The 26,230-nt window shown below is 41.6% G+C and overlaps 1 protein-coding gene across 2 annotated transcripts in view; it reads left to right on the forward strand.

Annotated features, from left to right (window-relative positions):
• The window catches only part of BBS9 (Bardet-Biedl syndrome 9), a 220,530-nt gene that overhangs the window by 186,805 nt on the left and 7,495 nt on the right, over window positions 1-26,230 (forward strand). Inside the window, exon 22 of one of the 2 annotated variants that reach the window (XM_080975779.1) lies at window positions 17,748-17,821. The exons of the other annotated variant lie outside the window; for it this stretch is intronic. Within the exon in view, the coding sequence (XP_080831905.1) occupies window positions 17,748-17,800 (53 nt within the window). The 3' untranslated portion in view covers window positions 17,801-17,821. Of the gene's footprint in view, window positions 1-17,747; window positions 17,822-26,230 lie in introns of those variants that run through there. 2 annotated transcript variants of the gene reach the window in all.

Genomic DNA, 26,230 nt, shown 5'->3' on the forward strand with positions numbered 1-26,230 from the left:
GACAGTTGTGTCTCTCCTTTTCTTCAATCTCCTACTCGGTTCCCTTCATTGTAAACACAAAAATGCCCCCTACACACTCACACACTCTTTCACACAGACAGGGCACTATTTATCTTACCCAGAACTTATATAAAAAAGTTATTTATGGTTGCTAAGCAGATGGGGTGGGGTGCTCCAATAAGGCACAGGTATGAATGAAGCATGTAGTACTTGGAAGTGTCTGTCTGTCTGTCTGTCTCTCTCTCTCTCTCTCTCTCTCTCTCTCTCTCTCTGTGTGTGTGTGTCAAAAATATTCCCAGAGCCTGCTTGTATGCCTGAAGAAGCACACAAAGTGAGCATGCTCATTTCTAGGAATTGGGCTTTACGGAATATTTATCTTATTTTTTAAGCTGTTTTAATTGATGTATTAAATTTGTGTGGTTTCTTCCTAAGTTTGTAAATGAAGAAAAAGATGAACATGATACCAGATATGGTCTCAGATTGTACAGCGGTGCAACACAAAGTATTTTCAGGAATTCGTGCTTCTGTTTTTTGGTTTTTTTCCTCATAAGCTTTGAAAATGGCAGTGTTTCAAGCTGGCGAATGCTGTGGAGGGTAATGGTGCTGTGATAATTATGCTATCCGCCATCTGTCTGCCTTTCTCCCTGAACTGAGACAGGGTAGTTGTGCTCTCTTCAAAGGCTCTGCTTGAGGCCTGTCAGTTGGCAAGACAGAAATGGGCGCAGAGCAATAGACTACACCCCATTCTGAAGGCTCTCAATATACATTTCCTTCATCAGTTATATACTTAGCCCATTTCATCATTGACCATGTAATAACAAGACTAGGCCGGTGCTTGGTGTTCTCGTTGACAGAATAGCCAAATCTTTCCCCTTTGTGGTACAGTGTCAAAAATAGTTCTTGAGGCATCTTAACCAGATGCTAAAAAGCAGGATTTATTCCACAAGGGCACACGGATTATCCTTTGGCAGGATTTTTTCAATTTATTTTTTAGTTCAGGACATTTTGCAAAGAACAATAAGAATCTTCCCTGGTATTAAACTTTTCAAGACATGCAATTTATGCAGTATCAATTACCTCACGTGGCGTGAGATTCCTGCACTGCATTGGGTTGGACTTGATAACTTTTGGGATCCCCTTCCAACTCCACAATTCTATGAATCTATGATTCTATAACTTATTGTGGTGCAGAGAGTTGACGCATATCTTTTTTCCCCATACTGGTTTCAACATAATTATCAAAAGGTTGTGTGAATTTTTCACATATCTGTCATATTCACAGTGTACTTCCACAATTCCATTTGCAAACTTTTGTGGAAGGCAACATTGACTTCTTCTTTTTTTGGAAAAGAAAGACGCCATAGAGATTAGAGTTACCACATTTTCAGGTTTTATCTGTCAGGCATGAGTCTTAAGGGTGATTTTTTAAAATGGAGCACCTCCCGTGTTCTAAGGATGATTGTTGAAATGCGTACTTTGTCAAAAGTATATATTATTTTCCAGTATTGTTCACCAGTAGCCCTATCACAGCTTCCCCCTTGGGAGCAGACCTACAGAGAACTAGATAACCCTTGGGGTCCCTTCAAACGCTATAATTCTGTGATTCTATGAGGAGGAAAAAGACTTGTTTGCACCATCCTGGGCCCTGCCTGGTCTGCTCTCCCGTTGAAAAAACACATAAATGTAATAGGCCGTATAGTAACAATTGCAAAGTTATTTACTAGAAACTTCATGACATAATATATTAAAATATTAAAAAGTAGCTTTTCAGTTGATCTAATTCTAATTAGAAAAGAATGTACTACAGCACTGACAAAATAGGATTTGTATTTTGCACATACTGGAATCGGTGATCAACTGAAAAGCTGCTTTTTAATATATTCTGTCACAAAGTTGATTTCAACATTATGAGAAGCTGTATCTAATTTTTGAGAAGTAGTTTCTAGTAAATAACTTTGCAATTGTTCCTATAGGAATTCTGGTGGTTTTGGTTTGCTCTCCCAGCCAGCAAAGGTGTATGTGTCAGTTTGCTTGTCCTGTATGATGCCTGCCTGCAGGTGTGCTGGTTGCAGTGTGTGGAGCTTTGTTTCATTGCTGGCTGGGTGGATAAAGTTGGCGTGTGAGTGTGGCCTTACTAGAAGACGTCCTGTCACAGATGGTGGGGACATCCCGGAAGGGAAATGCACTAATCATGACCACCTGTTCAGGGAGCCACAGTGCCTTGGGTGACCCAGTGTGAGAGCCTGGTTGAGTTGAAGTTTGGTTTGGTGGGGTTCTCTCTGAGTGAGTGAGTGAGTGAGTGAGTGACTGGGGGAGGACAGTAGTTATGGATTTATCATCTTCCTCCTGCGAATGTGGAATGTGCCAATCAAACACTGGTTAGGAGACATAATCATGCCTATTATGTGGCAGTATAGACTGCAAGAAAGGCTTATTTTGCCGCTTGCATCCTCTAATACATGGATAGGCAAACTAAGGCCCAGGGGCCAGATCCAGCCCAATCGCCTTCTAAATCTGGCCCGTGGACAGTCCGGGAATCAGCGTGTTTTTATATGAGTAGAATGTGTCCTTTTATGTAAAATGCATCTCTGGGTTATTTGTGGGGCATAGGAATTCATTCATTTTGCCCCCCCAAATATAGTCCGGCCCCCCACAAGGTCTGAGGGACAGTGGACCACCCCCCTGCTGAAAAAGTTTGCTGACCCCTGCTCAAATAGCTGGCCTGCAGATATTTTCGAATGGTCTGAAGGTTACTGATTCCCACTGTGTGGGAGGAACCTCTAGATCAGCCTTTCTCAACCTGAGTCTCCAGATGTTGTTGAACTACAACTCCCATCACCCCTAGCTAGCAAGGCCAGAGCTCAGGGATGATGGGAGTTGTAGTCCAACAACATCTGGGGACCCACGAGTTGAGAACTGCTACTCTAGAGAGATTGAAAATCCAGTGTGACCAAGTGACTACACACTTTGAGGATAAAGCCACTCGACTTCTGAGTGATCTTGATTCTGCATTTGCTGCAGCTCCATCTGAAGCACCCACTGCCGCTATTGAGGACATGTTGTGGGATCAGTTTCAGCTAAGCAGTCAGCTGATGTGGACATGGCACTGGTAGCAATATGTTTGATCACATGACCTCTTGACCACTGTCCCTCCTGGTTTATGAAATCTTGCCAAAGGGGGTTGATTGGTTGGGTCCAAGCTTCATTGTGTGAGGGGATGGTCTCTGCTGCCTTGAAAGACGCATTGGTGCGGCTCCTCCTAAAGAAACTGGCTCTGGGCCCCTTAGACTGGCACAACCATCAACCCTATGATGTATAAAATGTTTGCCATCCATTCGTGATCACCCTCACCCTTTTACAATCAAGCAGTGTATCAGTTTGCAAGTGGGAGGGCTAGGAATCCTTCAAAAAGTGATTTTTTTGGAGGATTTAATCAAACCACAAGAGATTACGAAGTAGAAGGGAAACTGGACTAAATGTTTTTCTTGATCCGCTTGTCCTTGCAGAAATCTGCTGATGTAATAGTAACAAAAATAAATTATATGCCCTCTTCTTTAGTTAAGCCACTGTACTCTACTATGGGTGGTATTCAACTAAGGTTTACTCCTAGTAGACCCATTAAAATTAATAAACATGACAAAGACTGGGTCATTCATTTCAGTAGGTCTATTCTGTGTCAAACTTGGCTGAATACCACCCATCATGTTTAAATATTGGATGCTGCAAAGGCATGCATTCTTCTGAAATTTGATGAAACTGCACATGTGCTTAAGATGAAACACAAAATTACATTTCATTCCTTACAATAGTATAAGGAAGAAAAATGTAAATACCATTTAAACTTCAGAGGAATGGTATCTGAAGTTCATTAGGTCAGTTTGACTTCCATATTCTACTTGGGACTTTTTGTTGCTAATACAAACATAACAACAGAAATATGCATGATCATCAAGCTGAACAGAATACGATACAATACTCTGCCTAAGCATTAAAAGGATGAAACCAGTGCTTTCCCCCCTAAAAATAATAATGTTTAGGGGTACGTACTCTCATTTTGACTCCAGAAAATCACCATTTTGTAGTTCAAATCGGGGGAAATAAATACAGTAAATGGACAAAAGTACATAGGTTCACAAAGTGTTTAGGGGTATGCGTACTCCTGCATCCGCCCAGAAAAAAACCACTGGATGAAACTATACATCCTTGAAGTATTAGTTACAAATAAAGCCTTTATAAATGGCAGATAAGATAGACACAAATCTTGACTCCATTGGGTTTGGTGGTCCAACTGTTAGGTTGCTCAAAACTGTCACACCCAGTGTGTTTCAGTGAAGTGCACCCTTAAACTATCAGGTCAGGATCGAAGGAGCTTTCTAACCTTGTCAAACTTCTTAAAAAAAGCTATTCTAATATAAGCTAGTTCAAGGCAGGTATGTCGGTTTATTGTTTGCAGGAATATGCAAATCACATGGGGTAATGAACCACATGTTTAAATAGGCAGACATTCAGGAAATCTGATCAAATGGTATTAATCACAGGGAAAGGGAAAGAGCAAAATAACAATAACATTCCCTGTCATTCTACTCTGACTGATGAGCCTGTGTTTCTTCCTAATATATCCTCTCTTTCTACAAATGTTCTGCCAGCCACAAAGGCACATGAAAGTGAAAGACATGCCAGATTATAGAAGAGACAGAACATACCAGGGCGTCAGCCCTAAGACAATATAGTGTGTAAACCACGGCATCAATAACATCTGTGTTCAACTTCTAAAATTGCAGCTAAGTAGGACATTTTGTACCATGTTCACAAGCACCATTGACTCCTTGTTTTACGTTTGAGTGACAAATTAACCTGCCAGACAATGGAAGTCTTTCAACAGACTATGTCTTATTCCAAAACATCACGGCTTTTTCAGGGACGTACTTTTTTCTTGATTTCATAGCCACACTGCTGGTAGAGCCTTCCCCACCTCTTTCTCCATACAGACGAACTGGTGAACTCTACAAAACCTGGATGTTTGGACTGGATTTTAGGAATCTGCTTTTTGTAGATGCATTTGGGTGCTGTTGTGGATGCAGTCTCAACCTGAGACAGGGTCTTGGACTCCCCTCCCTATGGTACATGCTGAATACATAGCACAGTTCAGAGTCCAAAGGCTGATGCAGTGTTGAATGGAATCTTCTCCGCTGTCCTCACTGTCTCTGCTTTGTTCTACAGTCAGTGTCATTAATATATTAACACAGTGATTTTTTAGAAGTCTAGTTCTCTATATGGCTTATCAGACAGGATGCAAACTTGTAGAAACAGACTGTAGCCGAGGCAAAAGCAAGTCATTGATTAAAAAAAAATCAAAAAATCAAGATCCTTTCCCCCTGCGTAATTAGCATACAAAAACCCAGCAAAGCAAATCATAACCAGGTTTTAAAAAATGATTTCCCACATTAGACCATATTAAAGATGATCTCATATCCTATAGTTTATTGGATCAGTTTAAACACCTTTGATCAGCACTCAGCCACAAGCAGGGATTTTAGTGTCAGAAGCAACATTGGTGTGATGGTTTTGTGAAATATCCTTCACAAAGGCCATCGGTGTTTGCCCAGTAGTTCCTGCCACAACAAGTCAATTACCTGTGGTTGAGCTAATTTCAGAATACATTTAGTCTCTCATCCCACAGAGTTTAAAAAAATAAAAATATTCTACTTGATAGGGCTGGAACAGCAGGGCGACCATATCAGCCCTGATGCTTAAGATTGGGAAGATAAAGAATCATGCAGAAAGAAAGTGGGCATAGTATAATCTCTTCTGCAGGAATATAAATAATGGACAGAGACAGCACAGGTGATAATCAGGTACGCCCCCAATCCAAAATGAAATTATTATTCTAAAATTCCACTAACAGCTCTCTTTACTGCTGGTTCTCATTTTCTGTCATGAAAACCCTGTATTTTTCTGTTTCTCAATCCACAGATCTCTCTGTATCACCATAGATCTCTCTACAAGTGCATATCTTTCTTTCCTTCTCTTGTTTCTGCCTCCAGTCTTCCATCATTTCTGATTCTGCCTCCCCCTTACCTGAGTTCTGAGTTCACTAATATTAGCACAAAAGACTCTCACTCTTCCAGCAGTTCACTCACTCAGGTAGACTAGGGTGCAGCAAGAGTAGATTGAGTGAAGATAGCAATTGTTCCCCAGCCACTTTGGGTATTCCAGCAAAAGTGGAAAGGGGCTGTAAAAAGTGGGAATTTGGAATTCTCTTAGGTGGATACAGGCCCATGGGCTTTCTTCATAGAATCATAGAGTTGGGACCACAAGGGACATCTAGTCCAACCCCCTTTTTGCTCAATGTGGGCTTGAACCCAAGGCCCTGAGATAAGAGTCTCGTGCTCTACTGACTGAGCTATCCCAGCTCTAATGCCATCCCAGGGTTTTGTGTTCTATGAAACATTGTGGGTACCTCAACAGTTCAACCTACATGTTTCCATTGGAGCTGGAGAATCTTGTGGAGTTCTGACAGCTACGTTGCAAAGGATCCACTAAAACAATCAAGCATATTTTTCTTTTAACCCTACCTCGTCTAAACATGTCCAGAATACCATTCTTACAGTTCCTTTTATTTACTTCAAACACCAGTGTTCAAGAGCATATATCCTGAGGCAGGTCCTTCTCCCAACTCCCAACTTCTGGGAAGACCATTAGATCACATTTGAAAAACGTAGACAGCTGAAATAAGGTTACTTTATTAAAAATCATTTGCTATGTGGTAAGGCACTCCTGAGTTGCTCCTTACAGTGTGCCGCCTTGAGAAGGCAATTCTTTCCCTTTTTGCTTAGTTCATGTTTTCCACCTTTGGTTTTTGCCAGATTCTTGACTTCTGCACATTCTGTGACACTGAATTCCCTGCTCCCATTAAGTGTTGTGTGAAAAATTGTTTCCTTTGATCAGATTTGAATTTGCTACCTTGTAGATTTATTGAAAACCCCCACTGTTGCCAGTTGCATAACACAGGAATGCCTGTTCTCTGTATTTTGTCATATTTATGCCTTTCGCTATACACGTTTTAAAGGGGGGGGGGGTGTGAGGCAGAGTATGCTATAGGAGAAAAAGAGCATTCTCTGTGTTTCAGAAGGATTTTAGGTACAGTTATATCTTGTGTTAACCATTTGTATTTACATTTTTTTCCACTTGAAGGGGAAACCAGGAAGCGAAGAATCTGCAAATTTTTAAAGCACACAGAGTAAGATAATTGAAGCATTGAAGGGTTGGGTGATGGGCGAAGACCGATGTGGATGTTTATCCAAATATGCTTCACCAAGCTGAAAATGTTAATAGCACTCTGGGTTTCTATAGCACCTTTCATCTGAAGACCCAAAGCACTTTAAAGAAATTAATTTAATTAAGTTCTGTTGCACTCTCATGAGCTAAGTAATGTTTAAACAAGGATCACTTCAACCAGCATTGAAATGTAGCCACCCTTAGGGGAGAATGTGGTAACTATTCAGCAAGTGCATAGCAACCCTGAACAACAGTTTTAGGAGATAAAGCAAAGAAGAATCTGTATCCAATCGAAACTACAGGGGGGGAACTAGGTGTGTAGCCTAAATTACCATTCCAGGAATTTGCTCAGGACAATAAGGGCAGTGCTTCTCTCCAACTGCCATTGAACCTTCCCAATTAAATGGACAGAGTGAAGGACTTTGAATGCTACAAAAGATGTCCATCCCGCTGTGATGATCTTTAATGTATAACTTCTGTGCTCACTTATATTACTAGCAAAATTGAGGTATTACTGGGAAATTTCTGTGCGCCTTCTTGGAATTGAGACCAGATGACTTCTGCTGTATTATTTTAGTTTTAAAGAGGCTTCCTCACAACTTCATTTAGGGCAAACTATTTACTGAAGATTCCGGCTCAAACAGCAAAGCCCTTCTGGGTATTTCTGAACTCCATGAAAATGAAAGCAGGTCTCTTCACAAATCTTTTCCATTCATGGTGGCCGTTTTCACTGGTCCTCACTTGATCACTGTACTTCACGGGCTTTATGGAGATGTTTCTTAAAGGGAGATGGTTGCTCAGGATACCGAGGCTTCTGTGGCTATGGTTATAAGACAATTCATCAACATAATTGGTACGATGGCCCACCCCATCGTGAAATAACAATAGATTAAAACAAGCAAGCAAAACCTAATTTCAGAATGAAATATACACCAAATGGTTTGGCTACAGTCATACGAACATTAAATTTGGCTCTTGAAGCCCAAATAGAGAAGTCTAAAATATTTCCAGAGTTGTTTGGATGTCCATCCCACTTCAGGCTTGCTTCTTGGTGTGAGTTTTGGAATGTTTCCCCCCCCCCCCCCAAAAAAAACTGTGCATCCTATTTTCCTGCCATTTAAAAGTGGTGTTCAAAGGTTCTGGGGGCCAATAGTTCCCCGTCTAGATTCCTTGAGAGATTTGCTGCTCTAGGGTATATGCAATCCCATCTCACCCCTATCCTGCCTTTGATCTGCTGTCCTCTGGTTTGGGACAAGAGCTGGGGCTTCCAGCTGTGTTCTCTACCTTTGTTTTCTTTAGCAACATTTGCTGTGCTCAGTATGCTTGAATATGGCTGATGGAGCCTCAGTATGAGAAACGTTTGACAGCCCCTGGTCCAAGACTCCTTGTTTTTAAAAGTGTTCTGCAGTGTGAAACTATTGCAGTGTGAAAGTGCATTATTTTGAAGACTAATAGCAGTATTCTAGGGCATTCTATACACTGGACAGATCATTTGGAAAGAGGACTTTCATGTCATTATGATTATTGCCATTAGTGAAATGTATTGAATGGAGTGAGCTCCCATTAGTATTCTGTAAACATAGAAGATTAAATCACTGTTTCCATCCAGCAGCAAATTTCTGCCTACAGCATGCTCTAGTGATAAATTGAAATTCTGCATTTGTCAATTATTTTGTAGGAATTTCCTTCCTCGCAAATGCCCTTCTCTAATTTTGTCCACCATGGTAAGATTTATTATCTGGTAAGACTGGACAAAAGTACATGCTCTTTTTCCTTTTCTTTTACTCCTTCCAATGCTGGTACCAATGTCAAGGCTTCTGTAGAGCACTAGAACAACCAGCTAGAGCTGATTACCTCCTAGCTCAGCTCACACTGTGACACGTTTCCTAAGATTTCTCTTAGGAATGTACCTCTCTGGAAGTTGTTGTCAGGGAGTTTATTATCCCAGGGGTGGAGAATCGGATCTGGCTGCCAGGTCAGATCCTTATTTCATATATCCCCTGCAGGCCAAGTTTGACAGGTAGGCAGGGTTGCTCAGCTGTCAATCACCTGACATCACAGTGATGTCAAATGCCTCCTTTTTTGCTCATGATGACAATCAGCTGATGGTCTGGGCTTAGGTGCTTTGGGCGCAGAGCTATGAAAGCTTTTGGCAATCAGCTGATCGTCAGGACCTGCATATTGCTGTGCACAGAGCTTTGCCTACAAGCCCTTTGGCCTTGATGCATCTTTATCTGCCCCCAGCTTGATAGGCTGGCTGTGGCTTGGCTAAAATGGTATCCCATGCCATTTTAGGAGGACAAACAAGCCTACTTAGGCCCACAGGATGAAAATTTGCCGTCTCTGTGTCAGCCTCACATCCACCCTGTGAGGTGGGCAAAGCTGAGAGGCGGTGACTTTCCCGAGAGCACCCAATGAAGACGAAGGCTGAGCAGGGATTAGAGCCTGTGGGGACTGTTGGACTTCTTCGCCAACCGAGTGCACACAGCGACTGGGGCGTTGAAATAAAAGGCTGCCTGCAATATCTTTGCTTATTTTTATTTTTGAATATATAATAATCTAACAGCTGCAAATCACCACTGCACACCAGCTCTATACAAAACATCTGATCAACTTAAATACAGTTTTCAAATAATCAATTACCCTATCACATCATTGCATTTGGGTTCAGCAGGTAAACTCCCCCTCTAATTAAATTGTCAAGAGACCACAGGTGTGTTGAATTGTCAAGAGCTCACAGGTGTGCTGCCATGCAGATCAAGGCTACACCTGAGTAGCACCATTGACCACCTCAATATTAAGAAAACCCAACAGGGACAAGAGAGCATACGGCTAGCCAGGATGCCTAGAGCCCTGTTCCATTTTTTCATGTTTGTGTTTATATTTGCTGTTATCCGCCCTCCTTTCTGATTAAAGGAGCGAGAAGTCTGCCAGTAAATCCTAGACTTTTGCCACTGTGGTAGGTCTCTGGTGCATTTCTCATTTCTTTGCCAGTACACATCTTTGTGCATGCCACACAGTGAGATTGTGGCATTCTGCCTGCATCGGCTGGCCATTTGCCTTGTTCTCCCACACTGGTCTTGGTCTATCCGGTCATGTTTCCTGGTTCCTGTTGGGCCTTGGTTTGGAGCCAGGTGGTGCTTATAGTGACTTGTTTTGGCTTGCTATCCATAGCAAACCTCCACGATTTCTTAATTAGCAGTGAGGTGAACCCTCCTACCTTACACTAAAAATACTGAAACAGAATATTCAATATGAATCTTGCATGTCAAACACTTTGAGGATATGACTGCAGGCAGGCGGTTTTTGTCTTGCAGATTAATATTTCCCAATGTGCAAGACTACTTCTTTTGGAGGTGGCTGTTAAAAAGAAAACCAAAGGGCTACAGAGTGTTGCCTTCTTGCATGGATTGTTGGCCCCTGCCGACCAATACAAATATTTATTCAAGGTTTAATATTGCATATTTTGACCTTTAAAAAGAACACCATTACATCACAGGAGAAACATAGTCATTGACATAACATTGCAGTGCTTGTCTGGGAGGGAAGGAAGTTCCCCTTTTTGCTGATCAAAAGAACAGGGGGAGGGGGCTTTCTGGATGTGTGTGTCTTACGTGTTGTTATATGTATGGTGTCGATGGCTCAGGACCACAATACTTCAAGGACCGCCTCTTTCCATATGAATCTACCCGGACCCTGAGATCATCTTCTGAGGCCCTTCTTCACATGCCTCCTCCTTGAGAGGTCCGGAGGGTGGCAACACGAGAACGGGGCCTTCTCTGCAGTGGCTCCCCATCTGTGGAATACTCTCCCCAGGGAGGTTTGCCTGGCACCTTCATTATACACCTTTAGGCACCAGACAAAAACGATCCTTTTTAACCATGACTTTGGTTGATTTTATTGACATCCTATGCCCTTTTAAAATGTGGTGGGGTTTTTTTGGGGGGGCGGGAGGTTGTTGTTGTTGTTGAGTTGTTGTTTTGATTATGTATTTTGTGGTTTTGTGGTTTGATTTTGTTCTGCAAACCGCCCTGATATCTCTGGGTGCGGGGTAGTATAGAAATACTACTACTACTACTAATAATAATAATAATCAATCAATCAATCAATCAATCAATCAATCTTTATTATGGTCCAGAGACCCAACAAATTGTTACAAAGCAATACACAATTCATACAGCCTACCTCCAGGTTAAACAAGCATTTTGTTCAGAATATAGGGATCATTGGTTCTTGCAATCACCGATAAATAATACTAATAATAATTACTACTAATAATCCTGCAGTCAGTAGGGTTGCTACCCGTCCCTAGAAAAATGGAATCATCCCCTTTTAGGACAAAAGTGTCCCCTGTCCAGTTGGGACTTCAAACAGGACACACACACCCCTCCCAATATTCGATCTCCTCCTCCTCCTCCTCAAAACTGCCTGGGCAGAGGGTGGGTATGGTGTTGGGAAGACAGCATTACATGTTCAGTAGCTGTGTAAAGAGAGAGTACGCCATCTATGATTTTGTGATAGCAGTTTCTTTACAACAGCAGCCTTGGAAAGAAGCAAGCCAATATAGGGACAGGCAGCATTCCTGTTAAATAAGAACTCAGTTGACCAGAACTCCCTCTCTGACCAGAATGAAACCGTTTCTTTCAGCCCTTATTACTACTGTCTTGACCAGGCAGCAGGGCACCGTGACTCAATCTAGGAATGTGAACTGGATATTAATGCTAACTAAGGGCAACTATAAAAAAAACCTAGAAAGGTTGCCGTCTCTTCAGTTTACACAGCACAGCAGTAGCAAGGGCACAACAGTAGTTCCCACTTCACCCCCCCAGTTTACCCTTTAAAGAACTAAAATAGGGTAGCAAGAGGACTTTTTGCATTATTTGCATTATGCTTAATGGTGTCATTCCTCTGTCCTGTCCCAGGCATTCCCCAGTGAGAATATCCTGGGTGTTCTCTTGCACAAATGTAACATCATGATTTTTAGCAGTGATGACTCTTCCTCTTTAGGCCGAGAGCTACATATATGCATGGTCAACAAAGTGGGGGGCACATGTCCAAGTGAGTTTTGTGAAAGTGTGTATAGTGAGCCCTGCAGTTTTCAGGGCTGACTTCCAAGCTCCTTTCCCATCAGCTAGTCTATGCGATTTGAAAACATTTCCATCCTTCATTATTCATTCCAGTTTTAGTTCTTTTTAAGGAGGGCAAATTCTGGAACGGTCTTGGAGTGGCTCACAAAGACCTTTTGGCCTCAGAGAATCGGAGCAAGAAACCTGTGAGGGTAACCGGTAAAAAAACCCTAAACCAACAAAAAAAATTTCATAAAATTTATACATTGCTTGATTGTAAAAGAAAACTTTTTGTAAAGCGGTTTACAAAAGATAAAATAGTAAAACAGAAATATTTACAACCCGACTTTAAAATTTAAAATGCTAAAACAGATGAAAATTATGTCATTTTTTATGTAGGTAGGCTTGTCTAAACAGGAATATTTTTAGCAGGCACTGGAAGCAGGACAGTGAAGGTGATCTCAATAGGCAGGTTCCAAAGTGTAGGTGCTGGAACAGTAAACAATCGAGTTCTTACAAATGTGGAATGGGATTATGTGGCACCTGTAGTAGGGCCAAATATTTGTTTTAAAATGAAAAATGCTAGGGGCATCCTGACATCACATTGCATCTAGCAGGGATCCACTGGAGCAGTTAGTAGAATAAAATTTAAAACAATATATTTGGGGGGTGGGTCTTAAGTGGGCTAGTAACAGCCCATGGGCCCCAAGTTAGCCATCCCTGATTTACAGCTTTGCCGTAGTGGATGCAACAATTCTCAATAGCTCCTATCTATCCTTTGGATGTAACAAGATTTATTTGTACTTAGAAAAAATTGGTACAAATCCAACAAAAAATTCAAATCTGTTTATTTTTCTTTCATTTCAGATAGTGTCTATTTTCAGTCCTGGAAACACAGAAATTCAGCACTGTTAAATTGCCCAAAGACTCTAGTGTTTTCAGTTCGTTTGAAATTGGACAACACATAATTTAGCCCACTTTAGTAGCCTGAGTAAAGCAAGGTCATGGTAGCATAGAGACTTTATTATTTCGGGGAAAAACTGAAGTTTATGGGTGAAACAGATCAGAAACACTTGGACTGAAACTCACCTGCTTTCAATCTGCTCTAATAAACACTGCATTTACAGTACAAATATCTCCAAAAGAAATGCTCTTGCTTCATGTTACATTTAGGTGAAATACTGGATGCGTTTTGCCTTTTCACCTACTCTATTTGTGTACACAGAGAAGTTTTAGCCCAATAAAAATAAAATAAAGGAAATGAATTAATTATATGATGATACCATTCTTAGTGTAAAATTAATCTGCTGGAATATTTTGTCTTCGAAAGGCACCTAATTTTGGTTCTTGTGTTCGTCAAGCTGTACTTCACTTTATCACTGTGGAAACACCCTAAAAATTCTTTGTCTTTATGAGTAGCTGATAAAAATTATTATTTTGTTACTACTCTTACTTTAGATTCAACTAATGCGGCAATTATATATTTGTGCACAAAAGTTCATGAGGGGGAGCAAGCGAGAAACACCCTGCAATCCCAGAAATTCTTCCACACACGTGGAATGAAATGTGTAACTAGCAATCCATTCAGAGTCGCCTCTATTGAAATGGACAGAATAGTAACAGATTCAGACTCTTACATACCCCTTTTCTGTTACAGTAAGCCCACAACTTAACACACATTTCACATGGGCACATGCAGCTTTACATGCATGGCAATTAAAAAATAATAAAATAAAAAGGGAGTGGGAAGTGGTCAGACATCTGGGGGAAAAGACTTTGGCAATCCCACCCACCTTTGAAACCCAGTGGGTTTTGACTAACACAATTTTGGCTTTAGGTGTGATCCCCGGGAACATAACCCCTGCGTAAGTTGCATGCTTACCATACTACAGCTTAGTCAGTTTTGGCTGTACAAAATCAAGAATGAATTCCTGAAGTTGAGACCATAGATGCAGTAAGCTGGACAACCTGAAATAGCAAGTATAGCTATATTTTTCCTCATAGGCACATTATCCCATAAGCATACTTTGCCCTGGAAAGAGTAATAAATTGCTCAAGACCCTCAAATAAGCCCCTTCCTTCAGGGTATCCTGAAAATTGCTAACTAAGTCTTAAACTATTAGCTCTTTACAAACCTAGACCCTGGGCCATGCTCTAGAGTTATACTCTAACTTCTATTGTCGACACTCTAGGTTAGATTACTGCAATGCGTTGTTCATGGGGCTGCCTCTGAAGATGGTTCAGAAACTTAAGCTGGCCAGGTTCCTCACCGGGGTAAGATGGTTTGAGCATATTACATTGATCCTGACCCAACTGCACTGGCTTCCAATTAGTTTCTGGGCCCAATTCAAAGTGCTGGTTCTTAACTATAAAGCCTTAAACTGCTCAGGACCACAATACCTTACGGACCACCTCTCCCCATAAAAACCAGCCCAGGCCGTGCAGTCATCCTTTGAGGCCCTTCTTTGTGTGCCTCCTCCACAAAAGGTCCAGAAGGTGACAACATGAGAGAGGGCCTTTTCTGCAGTGGCTCCCCTGTTCGTGGAATGCTCTCCCCAGGGAGGCTCGCCTGGCACCTTCATTGCATATCTTTAGGTGCCAGGCAAAAACATTCCTTTTCTCTCAGGCCTTTGGCTAATTAAAAAATCTATGGCCTTTTAAACTATGTGTGTGTGAGGTTATTGTAATAATAATGATGATGATGATGATGATGATGATGATGATGTAATTACACGTTGTAAAACCTGAGGAATTTATCAGGACTTTTATTCAAGGTACCCCATACAAAGCTTGGGACTTGAACCCAATATTAGAAGATGTTGATGTGGGGTACATCTGCAAGGAATAACACCCCTTCAACTTAGAGTAATTTCAGGAAAGGACCATGGGAGTGAAAAATTACTCTCATGGTGGTACAAGTGAAGCCTCATAGAAGAAAAGAGGCCTTGTGATGAGGTTTGGCTTATCCCACAAAGAAAGAGCTTTGATATTTAGTTGTGATGAAAACAGCTAGCAAGCCAGAAGCCAAGGTTAATAAAAGTTTTGGAATTTCAGAGAATGGTTTAAGCCACAGTTGGAATTATTGTTATTGCTGCATTAAATCAGGATCCTCAAAATGCCCAGAGTTACTTTGACTGATTAACTGAAGTGGCCATGAATGAGAAAACTGTGGTGATTTGTCAGAGTGTGGTTTCAAACATACGGTTAGGTGTGGCTGTGGCCAGCACAGGCAGACATTGCTTTGGATGCTGTTACAGATAGAGAACAGCATTTTTATAAATATATCTGGTATTTTCAGAATCTGGCAGATCTGAGTTTGGTTTGGATATCTCTTATGTGTCTTGGCAGGCATATATATTGCCGTGTCCACAGAGCAAACTCCATTAATGGCTGAAGTAACACCTACTGGTGAGGCCCATTCAATCAGCTACAGGCAGCTATTGACTCATGGCTTCAATTGACTCATATATCACTGAACTTTGTGACCACTTTCTGTTCCCAGCCCCAGTGCCAGCGCATGTCAGGATTTGAACACATGCTGACTTTTTAAATTAGCCTTTCGAACAAGGTGGAATACTTCTACTCTGACTTGCAAGCTGATGAGAGATTGCGCATTCTGTGTCAGGGATGATCAAAAGCTATTATTCATTTAATGTGCTAATTATATTATTATTTTTCTTTGAAAGTAGCTGCCTCCCTTAACGTCTTCCTTTGTGCGTGTATTGCCTGTGGCAGTTACCGCAGCCAAATGCAGAGCCCAGTTGGTTGCTTCTTCCCCAAACAAGCCTGATGTGAACCTCCACTGAGGACCATCTCTGCTCCCCAGAAAGGGAGGCCAGCCTTGTCTAGGTCCTTCAGTCATCCTTCCAGACACTGTTAGGCTCTGCAAACTGTGCACTAAATCCCCAAACCCGTTGGAGGCTGCTGATCTGATCAACAGAGGGAATTGTGGCTTGGGACACTGGCATAACTGCTTATAATCTTCCAGCCCTTGTTATTTTAATTGTTTTCTGTTCATCTTTTCCTCAGCCACTTGTCTCCTTTACTTCTGCAGGCCTCTGTGAGTTGATATCTTACTTTAGCTTTAGAGGCCAGAAAGCAGACAGATATATACTATTCATACTGTGATTTAGAGTACTGGTCTTCCACTGGTGGGTTGGGACCCATTAGTGACCTTAGGTGGATCGCAAAAGGAGCACGGCCACCATGCAAATATATGGTAAAAAATTCAAGAAATGGATCCCCAATTGCATGCTTGGCTTGAAAGTGGGCCCTGGATCTGAAAAGGTTGAAGCTACCTGATTCAGAATGTCAAAAACTTTGGGCGTAAATTATGGGTGTTTTTAATTATATTTTGGATTGGTTTTATCATTTTGTAGGTCGTAAGCCGCCTTGATATTCTTTATGAAAGTGCAGGTTGTAATATTTAAATAAATAAGTATCTCATTAATCCTTTTATTATAGCCCTGTTACTGTAAGTTCTTTTTATCCTGAAGTGCTCAGGCTGAGAAGCAGTTTGCAGAGCCTCAGACAAGTTCATAGGAGACAATGGGGCAGGCTTTGGAGCAGAAATCTAGGGCCCTACTGAGCAGGAATAGGAGGGCCTTCTAAGACCAGTAAGCCCCAAATTTTACATGACTTAAGTGTACCACTTTTAGCAGAGGGGGCAGTTGTACTTGGAGCTTCCTAATTCCTAGTTCAGTCTCTTACCGACTACGCTACTTATCTTCCAGTTGAAGCTGAAGATTATTAAAACCGTCTGCTAATAGTTGACTCTCTCAACTTCCTTTCTAAAATGATATTTTAATATTATTATTGTTTTGCTTTATACAAGACAACAGAGTCTCTAATCGCAGTCACTCCTTGCTGAGAGGAACAACCTATAATACATGAGAACAGCAGCAGGAGGGAGGTCTGGGTCAAACGCTTTGGGGGCTGCTCCCTTTGCTAAGTTTTGAAACTGTATTTTTCTTTGGGATTGGCCATCATCAAATCCATCTCCATAATGTAGCTATGTACATTTCTTCCTGAAATGTCACCTGGAAAGATTCTAGTGGCGCTTTTGGTGTTCTGTGTGAACTTTGTTGTAAAAAGTCTCCTGCAGAGAATGTCTTGAAATGCCTTGTGTAAAACCAGAAGGTCCTCCGAGAACAGTTTGGAGAGCTCAGAAAAGCAGTTCCCAGGGAAAGAAACATTTGAAACAGCACAATGCTGTGTGCAGCCAATATGCGACATGGTTATTTATTGCTTGGTTTCAAGTCTAACTATGTCATCAACTTTTATACAAAGCTTTTTAAAAATATATATATGAAGTAATCAAAACTTTTCAAAAATGTTTATTAGCTCATTGATAGTAAACGTGTAAATATATATTTTATTCATCCAGTTACTCATTTATTTTAGGACTCTTGCTGGGTAGCTGCATTATTTACTGGGCTTTGATCAGAACTGAGTGAATCCAAAGTGTCCTTTTGCTGCTGTTCTTCGCAAGTCGGGGCTCCGGTGTGATAGGTTTATATTTGTTTTTGCTAGAAGGAAATTAAACTTACTGTGTATAAAATTAGGGCGGCATTAAATATCAGTGATTTTCATTTCCTGAAGTGAAAATTAGGGCTGTGTTGAATAAGCCCAGTTTTAGTTTTCTAGTTGAAAGCTGTGCTTTCAGGGGACTTGGGGGGAAAAAATCTCAGAAATGTTCTACTACTGAGAATGTTTACCTTCATGTTGGTTCACAGCCATTGGGTCCAGATATTTTTCGGTTTTCCTTTGCTTCGAAGAGTGTTCCCCAATATGGCATGCAATGACATCTGAGAGGTTCTCTGCTCCTCTCCCACCCTCAAAAGACAAAATGCACTTTCAAGCCAACAATTTAAGTATTTTTCCCGCCTTTGCTTGCTGCTGCTGTGCCCAATAGAGTTGTTTTCTGTTCTGCCCTGTATTTGTGACACGCAGAACAGTTTCCATTCAGCTACATTTCACCTTCCACCAAAATCCATGTTATTTGCTGTCTGCCATGGCAAAATTACACACTGCAAATTGTGGGGGGGCGGGGGGACATAATTAATTACGTATCATTTATGGATTGAAATCAACAAAACCAGCAAATACTGATCATACTAGCTGGATTGATTTCTGTTCCAGACATGGGATGAATATTGGGACAAACACCAGCAATTTCTGCCCCCATTTCATTGGAATTGTCCAACATTAGCACTTGGCAGACACTGAACCCCTGCTGTTAAGCTGCTAGGCAGTGGCGTTGCTTTTGGATTTACATGTAATATTTATTGCATTTATATACTGCCCCTCATCTGAGGATCACGGGGCAGTTTACAGTACAGAAACACAAAAATACATAACATAATAGCAAACAAAACACCAGCGCCCCCCAATTTGTGAGCATGTCTGCATGGAACTGGTGGAGCAGAGTGAGTGTCCTACTTCTTGTGGCAGGGAAAGCAAAGGCCATTTTTATTATTCTTTTTCAGAAGGGGTTGATGAAATCCAGGCAGAATCAAAGGAGGCAAGGAGAGCTCTTCTAGTGTATAACTGTAACCTACATAGCAACAGGTTTTCAAACCGTTAAAGTGGGTCCACAAAAAGCAGCCATAACCTATGTCCAACTAAGTATACACATGATAGGAAAAGGCACAATAGCCCACCAGAATGCACAGTAGCCCATCGGTTGTTGCAATAGCAAGCCTGTCATTCAGTGCTTTGAATAAAGAAGAATTAGGATTTAATTTTAAGAAACACAAACTGATATGTGAGATAATAATTTTGAATGCCTTTGTGAAAACTGGGTATTCTACTGGGGATGTGTTATCCACACTTTTCTCATACCTTTATGTCAATTAAAGCATGTTTATGCTTGGATCATTTGAGTGAATGAGAATATCAGTTGAAAAGAATTTATGTATATAATTTGCCATTTCACAAAATTTCCAAATTACCAGCTACAATCACTGTTTCCAAATTCACAAGCATCAAGTCTCTTTGTTCAGCCATGCTTTGGCCTTCTGCAATAACCGGGCTTATTTCTCACCAGATCATGTAAACGGATGAAAGTTTTACTGTTCCCAAGCATGCTACGTCTACTAAAGTTTTACAGTTTCCTTTGCCCATTAGAAAACCATACTGCATTTTAAAATGTTACTTTCATCCCTCCCAAGACTTATTTGCAGCCTCATTGACTTCAACCAATGGTTTTCTAAGCCAATCATCAGATAATTGTCAGAATTACTTTGCAGGGGGCTGAGCTCCAGTTTTATAAAATGTGTTCAGGATCAGTCAACCTCTGATAAATCCTTAGTTACTTCAACGCAATTAATTGCATGTAAGATACTGAAATTGTGGCATGGGCTTCCTGTTCCTTGAATTGTGGGGCTGATTAATTTTTCTCAAAGATATAGGCATACCTAAGCCCTGACCCATTTGGCAGTCTTAAATTTAGCTATAAAGCAGTTCATAGTGTAGCAGAGAGCAACCTCCAAGAATTTATACACACACAGAGAGAGAGAGAGACATCCTTTTACACTGCAATCCGGAAAACATTTTTTATTTTGCATTTAGATGCCATAATTATTGCCTCATATTTCAATTGAGAAATCTAACGTGTTCATAAATTCAATCATCTGTGCATACTAGGAAAGCTGTGAGAAATAAATACAGCTGTAAAAAGCTGTTGAAGTAACTGCAATTTAGCATTGAATATTTAAGGAAGGAGTCCAATGTACACAAACCATGTTCCTTCGTAAATATAAATAAATGAATGCTTCCTGATTGGCTTATTGAAATTAACAGCTTTGCCATCTTGCAGTCAGTTGATTCTATAAAATGATTACAATCAGTGCTAAGTTAGACGTTGAGAAGTTCATTCCAATGTACATACTCGTTTGAATTCTGACAAAATGAGTTACACTTAGGGCAATCCTAAATGAGGCTGCGGATAAACAGAGCCACCTCTATCTATCCTGCTCTCTTGCTGATGAGGATGGACAAATTGGAGTATTTTCTTCTTCTTTTTTACTGTTGCGCCAGTTCTAGGCTGGCTGTGATATGCCCCACTCCCATGGAGGGGCCATCCACTTAATCCTAACCCCCTCTAGAAGTCCTGATCAGGGAGTTAGGATTGTTCTGTTAGTTCACACTTAAATCCATCTTGGCTGTGAGCCCTGGAAGACCTGCTCCCTGCCTTACATGCCTTTTCCTATCTGGCCTGGGAGGGCAGGGCCTGGACTGACTCCAGCTACAAAAGCTGAGGCTGCTGAAAAGGTCAGAGACTATCTTGGCTGTCTCTTAATGCAGACTCAGATCATCAAGCCAGAGCTTCCACAGCTGCTGCCTGCCATGGACCACCGTTGGCAGCAATAGCAGCAGATATGTTAGAGGCTCGTGATAATAAAACTCCCATTAGCCCCAGCCACCATGGCCAATTGTCATGGATGTCATGGAGAGCATCAGGTTTGGGAAGGCTGTCTTAGACCAAGTTTCTTCAACTCTTTTGAACAAGCCCTTCTTCTAAATTTGTTTTGCCTTCTCTTGCCCCTGCCCTGACAATCTATCCCATAGCAGAGCAAGCAGAACATGCTTTGCTGGCATGTGCAAAGATTTGTGGATCAGGGCAATGCTCTAAAACTGGCATTAGAAAGATGATGGAACGAGACGTCTCTGACCCCTCTTAATACCAGGAAAATCACAACTTTATGATTCCGTTAAGTACCATTAACCCCAAGAAGCAGCTCTTCCCAAACCAGTTTGGGATAATGAGGCCAATAAGACTCCTCCATAAGGCTTGTCAGTGCCCTTTTAGAGGCATGTTTTAGCTGATACTCCTTCCTGTAACTTTGCACCCACTTCCAGGCATTCTGTGAACTCCAAAATTTGAGGATCGCTCTAGGAAACCCATATGTCATCTTTGCATGGCCTAGCACTGATTCCTAACAACAGGATAACCAAAAATTAACATATGATAAAATGCAAAGCAAAGTGCTGAGGCTTTTCCTCTTACTTTCACGTGACTTTTCTGTTCTTTTGAATAAAAGCCAAGAGTGACATTTATCAAGAGATTACTTGCGGGAGAAAGGTCTCGGAGCATTAAAAAAAAAAAGCACACTATAGGTTAAAAGCAATGTGTGAAACCCAAGATTGGAAAATATGACATGAAAGTAATTTTCCCTGGCTATTGTTTTCAAGCACATTACCCCCCCTCCAAATCCCCCAGTGCTTCCTCCTCTCGACTTAGGCTCCAAAGCAAAATGTCATCAAATTGTAAAACGTTATTGTATATTTCCAGAGGCGTTTATGGAAAGCTTGAATATTATTTTATTCTTCACACTATAATAGTCCCTTGTTAAGAAACGGCACATTTGAAGAACAGTTATTCACCAGTGGTTAGCAAGCACTGATGAACCTGCAGACCAGGGGTCAGCAAACTTTTTCAGCAGGGGGGCGGTCCACTGTCCCTCAGACCTTGTGGGGGGCCGGATTATATGTTGCCATAATTCTGACCCACATTTTTGGCAAAAACTCTTATTGGGACCAACCCCAATGTTGCCCAAATGTGATTTTTTTGGGGGGAGTGTTCCCTCATACACCCATGCTGCTTCCTTTGCGTTTTACGTATTGACAGTTATTATTTCTCTCGTAAGGGAGAGGGGTGGGGGGCTGAGGTAAGCGCACCATTCCTGTCAGCCCTGGAGAACATGTGCACATGTGTGGGTGAAGGGGAAATGTTTAATGTTCCACCTAAACATTAGGAAGAACTTCCTGACAGTAAGAGCTGTTCGACAGTGGAATTTGCTGCCAAGGAGTGTGGTGGAGTCTCCTTCTTTGGAGGTCTTTAAGCAGAAGCTTGACAACCATATGTCAAGAGTGCTCTGATGGTGTTCCCTGCTTGGCAGGGGGTTGGACTCAATGGCCCTTGTGGTCTCTTCCAACTCTATGATTCTATGAAAGCCGTTGGCCACGCTAAGTCAGGCCAGCACTGCTCAAACAAAAACGTTCTTTTCCCCGTGTGAGGGAAGACAAGGTGGTGGTTATTTACCTTTCCATGGCTTGCACTGTGTAGCTAACAAGCAGCCTCCCCAGCAGAGCGCAGAACTCAGAGTGCAGCCGCCCAGGCGCTCCTTGCTTCCTCCAGCAGGGAGCACCGCTGCCACAGACGCCGGCGGGCATCACTCCCAAGGCACCCCTAAGCCCCTGCCGCCGCAACTGCCCTTCCTGAGGTCAGTTGCCAGCAGCTCCATGGTGGAAATCTGAACTGTGGCTCCTTTTCCCTTTTCCCCACCCCGGAAGAAAAGATTGCTGCATGTGCGACGGATGGAGAAGGGGCTTGTCTTGAGCAGCCGCCCGCCTCACTTTTGACCCCCAAGCCTGGCTGAGTCACAAAAACCATTGTGCGTGCACACTGTGCCGGCTGCCTGGATTCCTGGATTGTCCGCAGACCAGATCTAGAAGGCAATTGGGCCTGATCCGGCCCACAGCCCTTAGTTTGCCGACCCATGCTGTAGATGTTCTGCAACACTTAACAAATGTGTAGCGGTTCCAAACTGGCTGTGATAGGATAATAAGTATGAAGGCTGGGATTCCAAGAGCAACTTGGTAGTCATGTTTACTATCAGACGCAATAAGGTTTTCCACACATGCAGTTTTCCTATCTAGTGGCCCAGTTTCTTTTTCCAATCCAGGCTGATGGATCTTCTTCCTTGTAGAGAGCTTACAACAAAAATGAACCAAAAACTCCCAGTTTTGTTTCACAGTTCTATTCACAGACTGCGGCGGTGAGGGGGCAGTTTGGGAAATGATTTCAGGGGTGTGGGAGAAGACTTATCTGGGGAAACAGACTTCGGGGAGGGGGAAGAGAAAAGAGGCATAAATCCTGCAATGTTTGGGGGCAGAAGAGTATCATTACATTTGCAAAGTTAGAGGCTTACCTTGAAAAGAGGAGGATTTGATATCCCACAGCCTTCCCCCCCCCCCCCCAGATGTCGTTTTGCATCTTTTGGATGGGTGCCGTTTTGTGATGGAGCCTTTTTCCTGGGCCATGTTGGGGAAGAAAGTGCTCCCTGGGTGGGAAAGAGAGGCCACTGGAGCTGGGAAAAAGAGCACTGCTGCCAATTGCAGCAGCAAAACTTAAGTATTAAAAGGTGTGGGTGGGAGAGCAAGCCTGAAACCCTGTTTTTCAAATTAAGCCCACCCCTTTCCCTGGAAATTTAACAATACTACTCCCCCCCCCCCCCCCAGAAAAAAAGAGGTAGAGAATTTGTCATATACTCTTTATTGTCTGTCCTTGAAGTAGCAAAAAAGTTAATTTCTTGAACTTTTGGCTCAGCTTGTCTCCAAGCAATCTAGATCTTCTGTTACCCCCCCCCCCCCGATTGTGTGGGGAAAGAGGAGCCCTTGTGAGCCACAACAGTTGTTGTGTATCTCTACTGCAATGTATGAGGAGGCTCTTTGTGCAACTGATTTTTCCTTGTGGGACCAAGAAATCTTCTCATACAGCCTGTCACTACTCGGTTTTCTCATCTTGCACTTTGTAACTCTTGTAAAACAAATTTATCCCAGCCTGATTCTAAAATGTACTTCTCCAAGTTGGATCAAAACAGTGCAATACCTTTAAACTTGGTTTCACAGTGGCACTGAAGAGTCATGACAGCGTTTGAGACTGGAGTCAAAAAAAGAACAATTCATCTATTGAGTCATAAGCAAGGTTCTACTAAAACGGAATTAGCATTTACCTTCTATTGTTTCAGTGCAAGAAGCCTATTGCTATGTAGCATCTCCAGTTATTTCTGTAGGGCAAGAGCTAGTGCTTGTCTGAACACAGAGATTGATGCCCTGCATCCCTCCACTAAAATGAATTGGGAAGCTCCATGTGTGCATTGGAATTTCTACACCTGGAACAGATTGCTTAATTAGACATCGGTATTCAGTGCTTGTTGTTTCAAAATAAATCCAGTTATGCAAGGAATGAAGCATGATGATCTTTGTCCATATTGTGTGAGAGCTAATGTTTGTCGGCTTTGTACTTATTTGATTTCCCCCTTCTAAATTCAGTTACTATATTGTTTCATATTTTGTCTAGTTGACGTGTAGAGAACTATTCTCACATTACCTGTAGGCTTCACCTGCGATGCAGGCTATTCTTGTTAGCATATTTTTTTTGGAGTATATATTGTTCCCATAAAGGAACATATGTAATTATAATGAGTTAACAGGAATATTAGCAGCCCAGCTCAGACTGCCAGAGGTTACTTAGATTGGTGGCAGGATCTGTCCTCTTTAGCAAGGAAGCCAAGAGTTTTCAGTTGTGATGTATAAATTGTAGTCGGCCAATGTGAATGGAAAGCTGTTGTAACTCGCATCTCTTTAAGAGGTGTTGGCTCTTCTTGCAGGCAGATGCTTGGTGGCTGCTCTTGCAAAAAGCAATGGTATAAAACTGTTGGAAAATGTTGCCCTCAAGGTAATTCTCCCCTGTAGTTTTGTCTGTTGGTGAGAATAGTTGCTTGCCTCATTAATGAAGGAGGCCAATCTGATACGCCTCTTTTGTTAAGCAACCAACAATGAACAAAGTCATTCAACCAATATAGTGTCAATTCTTCTTGTAAAAAGCATAGGAAAGAATGTTTTAATTATATGGGGCTGAATGCTGCCATCTTTGCTTTTTTTTAGCCAGTGGTTTAGCCACCTTACTGTACATATACTGTCTTTATGGTTCATCATCTCACTCATTAGTTAACCTCCCACATGAGGCAACTTGCTCCTCCAGTCCTGGTTTGAGTCGAAACCATAGTTTGCCCTTTCATCTGAACCAGCAAACAGTGGCTTGCACATGCGCTGCAATCCAGGATCATTATTTATAGTGTCTTTCTGAAATAATGTAGGAAGTACTCTCACCTTACATCCTCAGTATAGCTTTAGCATAGACTTATTCTAATACAAAGAGTGCTAGTCGGATCACATCGTCCATTAGTGGTGTAAACTGGGTTGAGGGTGCAGGAAGAGGCAGAAATGTCAAGTCATTAGCTGGTATCTGATACTCTGGTTGCTTTAATAACTGGACTTGCGTTTGAATCAGTTCATGTTGCTCAGTTGCTTCTTTTGAAGATAAATGTTCCCAGCCTTAAGGTTATGGTAGGAAGATCTTGAAAGAGGCTCTTAAGAAATCTTTGCTTAGGCAGCCATTCTGTAAAATGAGCACAGAAAACATACAATCAACTCATCCAACAGAATGCCTATGGAATTCTACACATAGCAAAAGGGTATAGTAGTATATTTAAATTTCTTTTGCGCTTTGAGGCTTGGAAAGTGCATTCCAGAAGTGAAGTGAATACTTATTTAAATAAAGTGTTATAATTTCACACACACACAAACACACACCCCTTCAGTATTTCCATACAAATTTCTTTACCCTTCCTGTGCATTTGCATTACTTGGGGCAGATTACAGCAATCAAAAACAAAGCTATCCCATTAAAAACCAAAAATTATCAGCAGATTCTGAAATTTCTGATTTACAATCCTATTTCTGTCACCTTCATCACACACTTTAGACAAGTCACACTTGCTCTTTTCTTATAAATTGAGATCAGGGATCAATTGCTTACTCAGGATGGGGATAAGAAGGAGATAGTCACCAGGTTTCTGCAACACACAGTGAGGATTCGTGAATGTTATACATTATACAACATTAACCTAAGTGTTAGATATGGGTTTCTGATGAGTGCTTTACTGAACCCTTCTGGAATCTTGTATATATGCCAATAAAGGTTTGAGAATATGTCTCATATGGTCACATAACTTGGATTGTCCTGGGGTCAACTTCTAAATTGCAAAGTTTCACATTTTACTTGGGGGTTTTGTTTTCTCCTTGTCTTTCAGACCACA

The sequence above is a fragment of the Podarcis pityusensis genome, assembly GCF_964106645.2.
Source record: "Podarcis pityusensis genome assembly, chromosome: 12".
Classification (NCBI taxonomy): Eukaryota; Metazoa; Chordata; class Lepidosauria; order Squamata; family Lacertidae; genus Podarcis; species Podarcis pityusensis.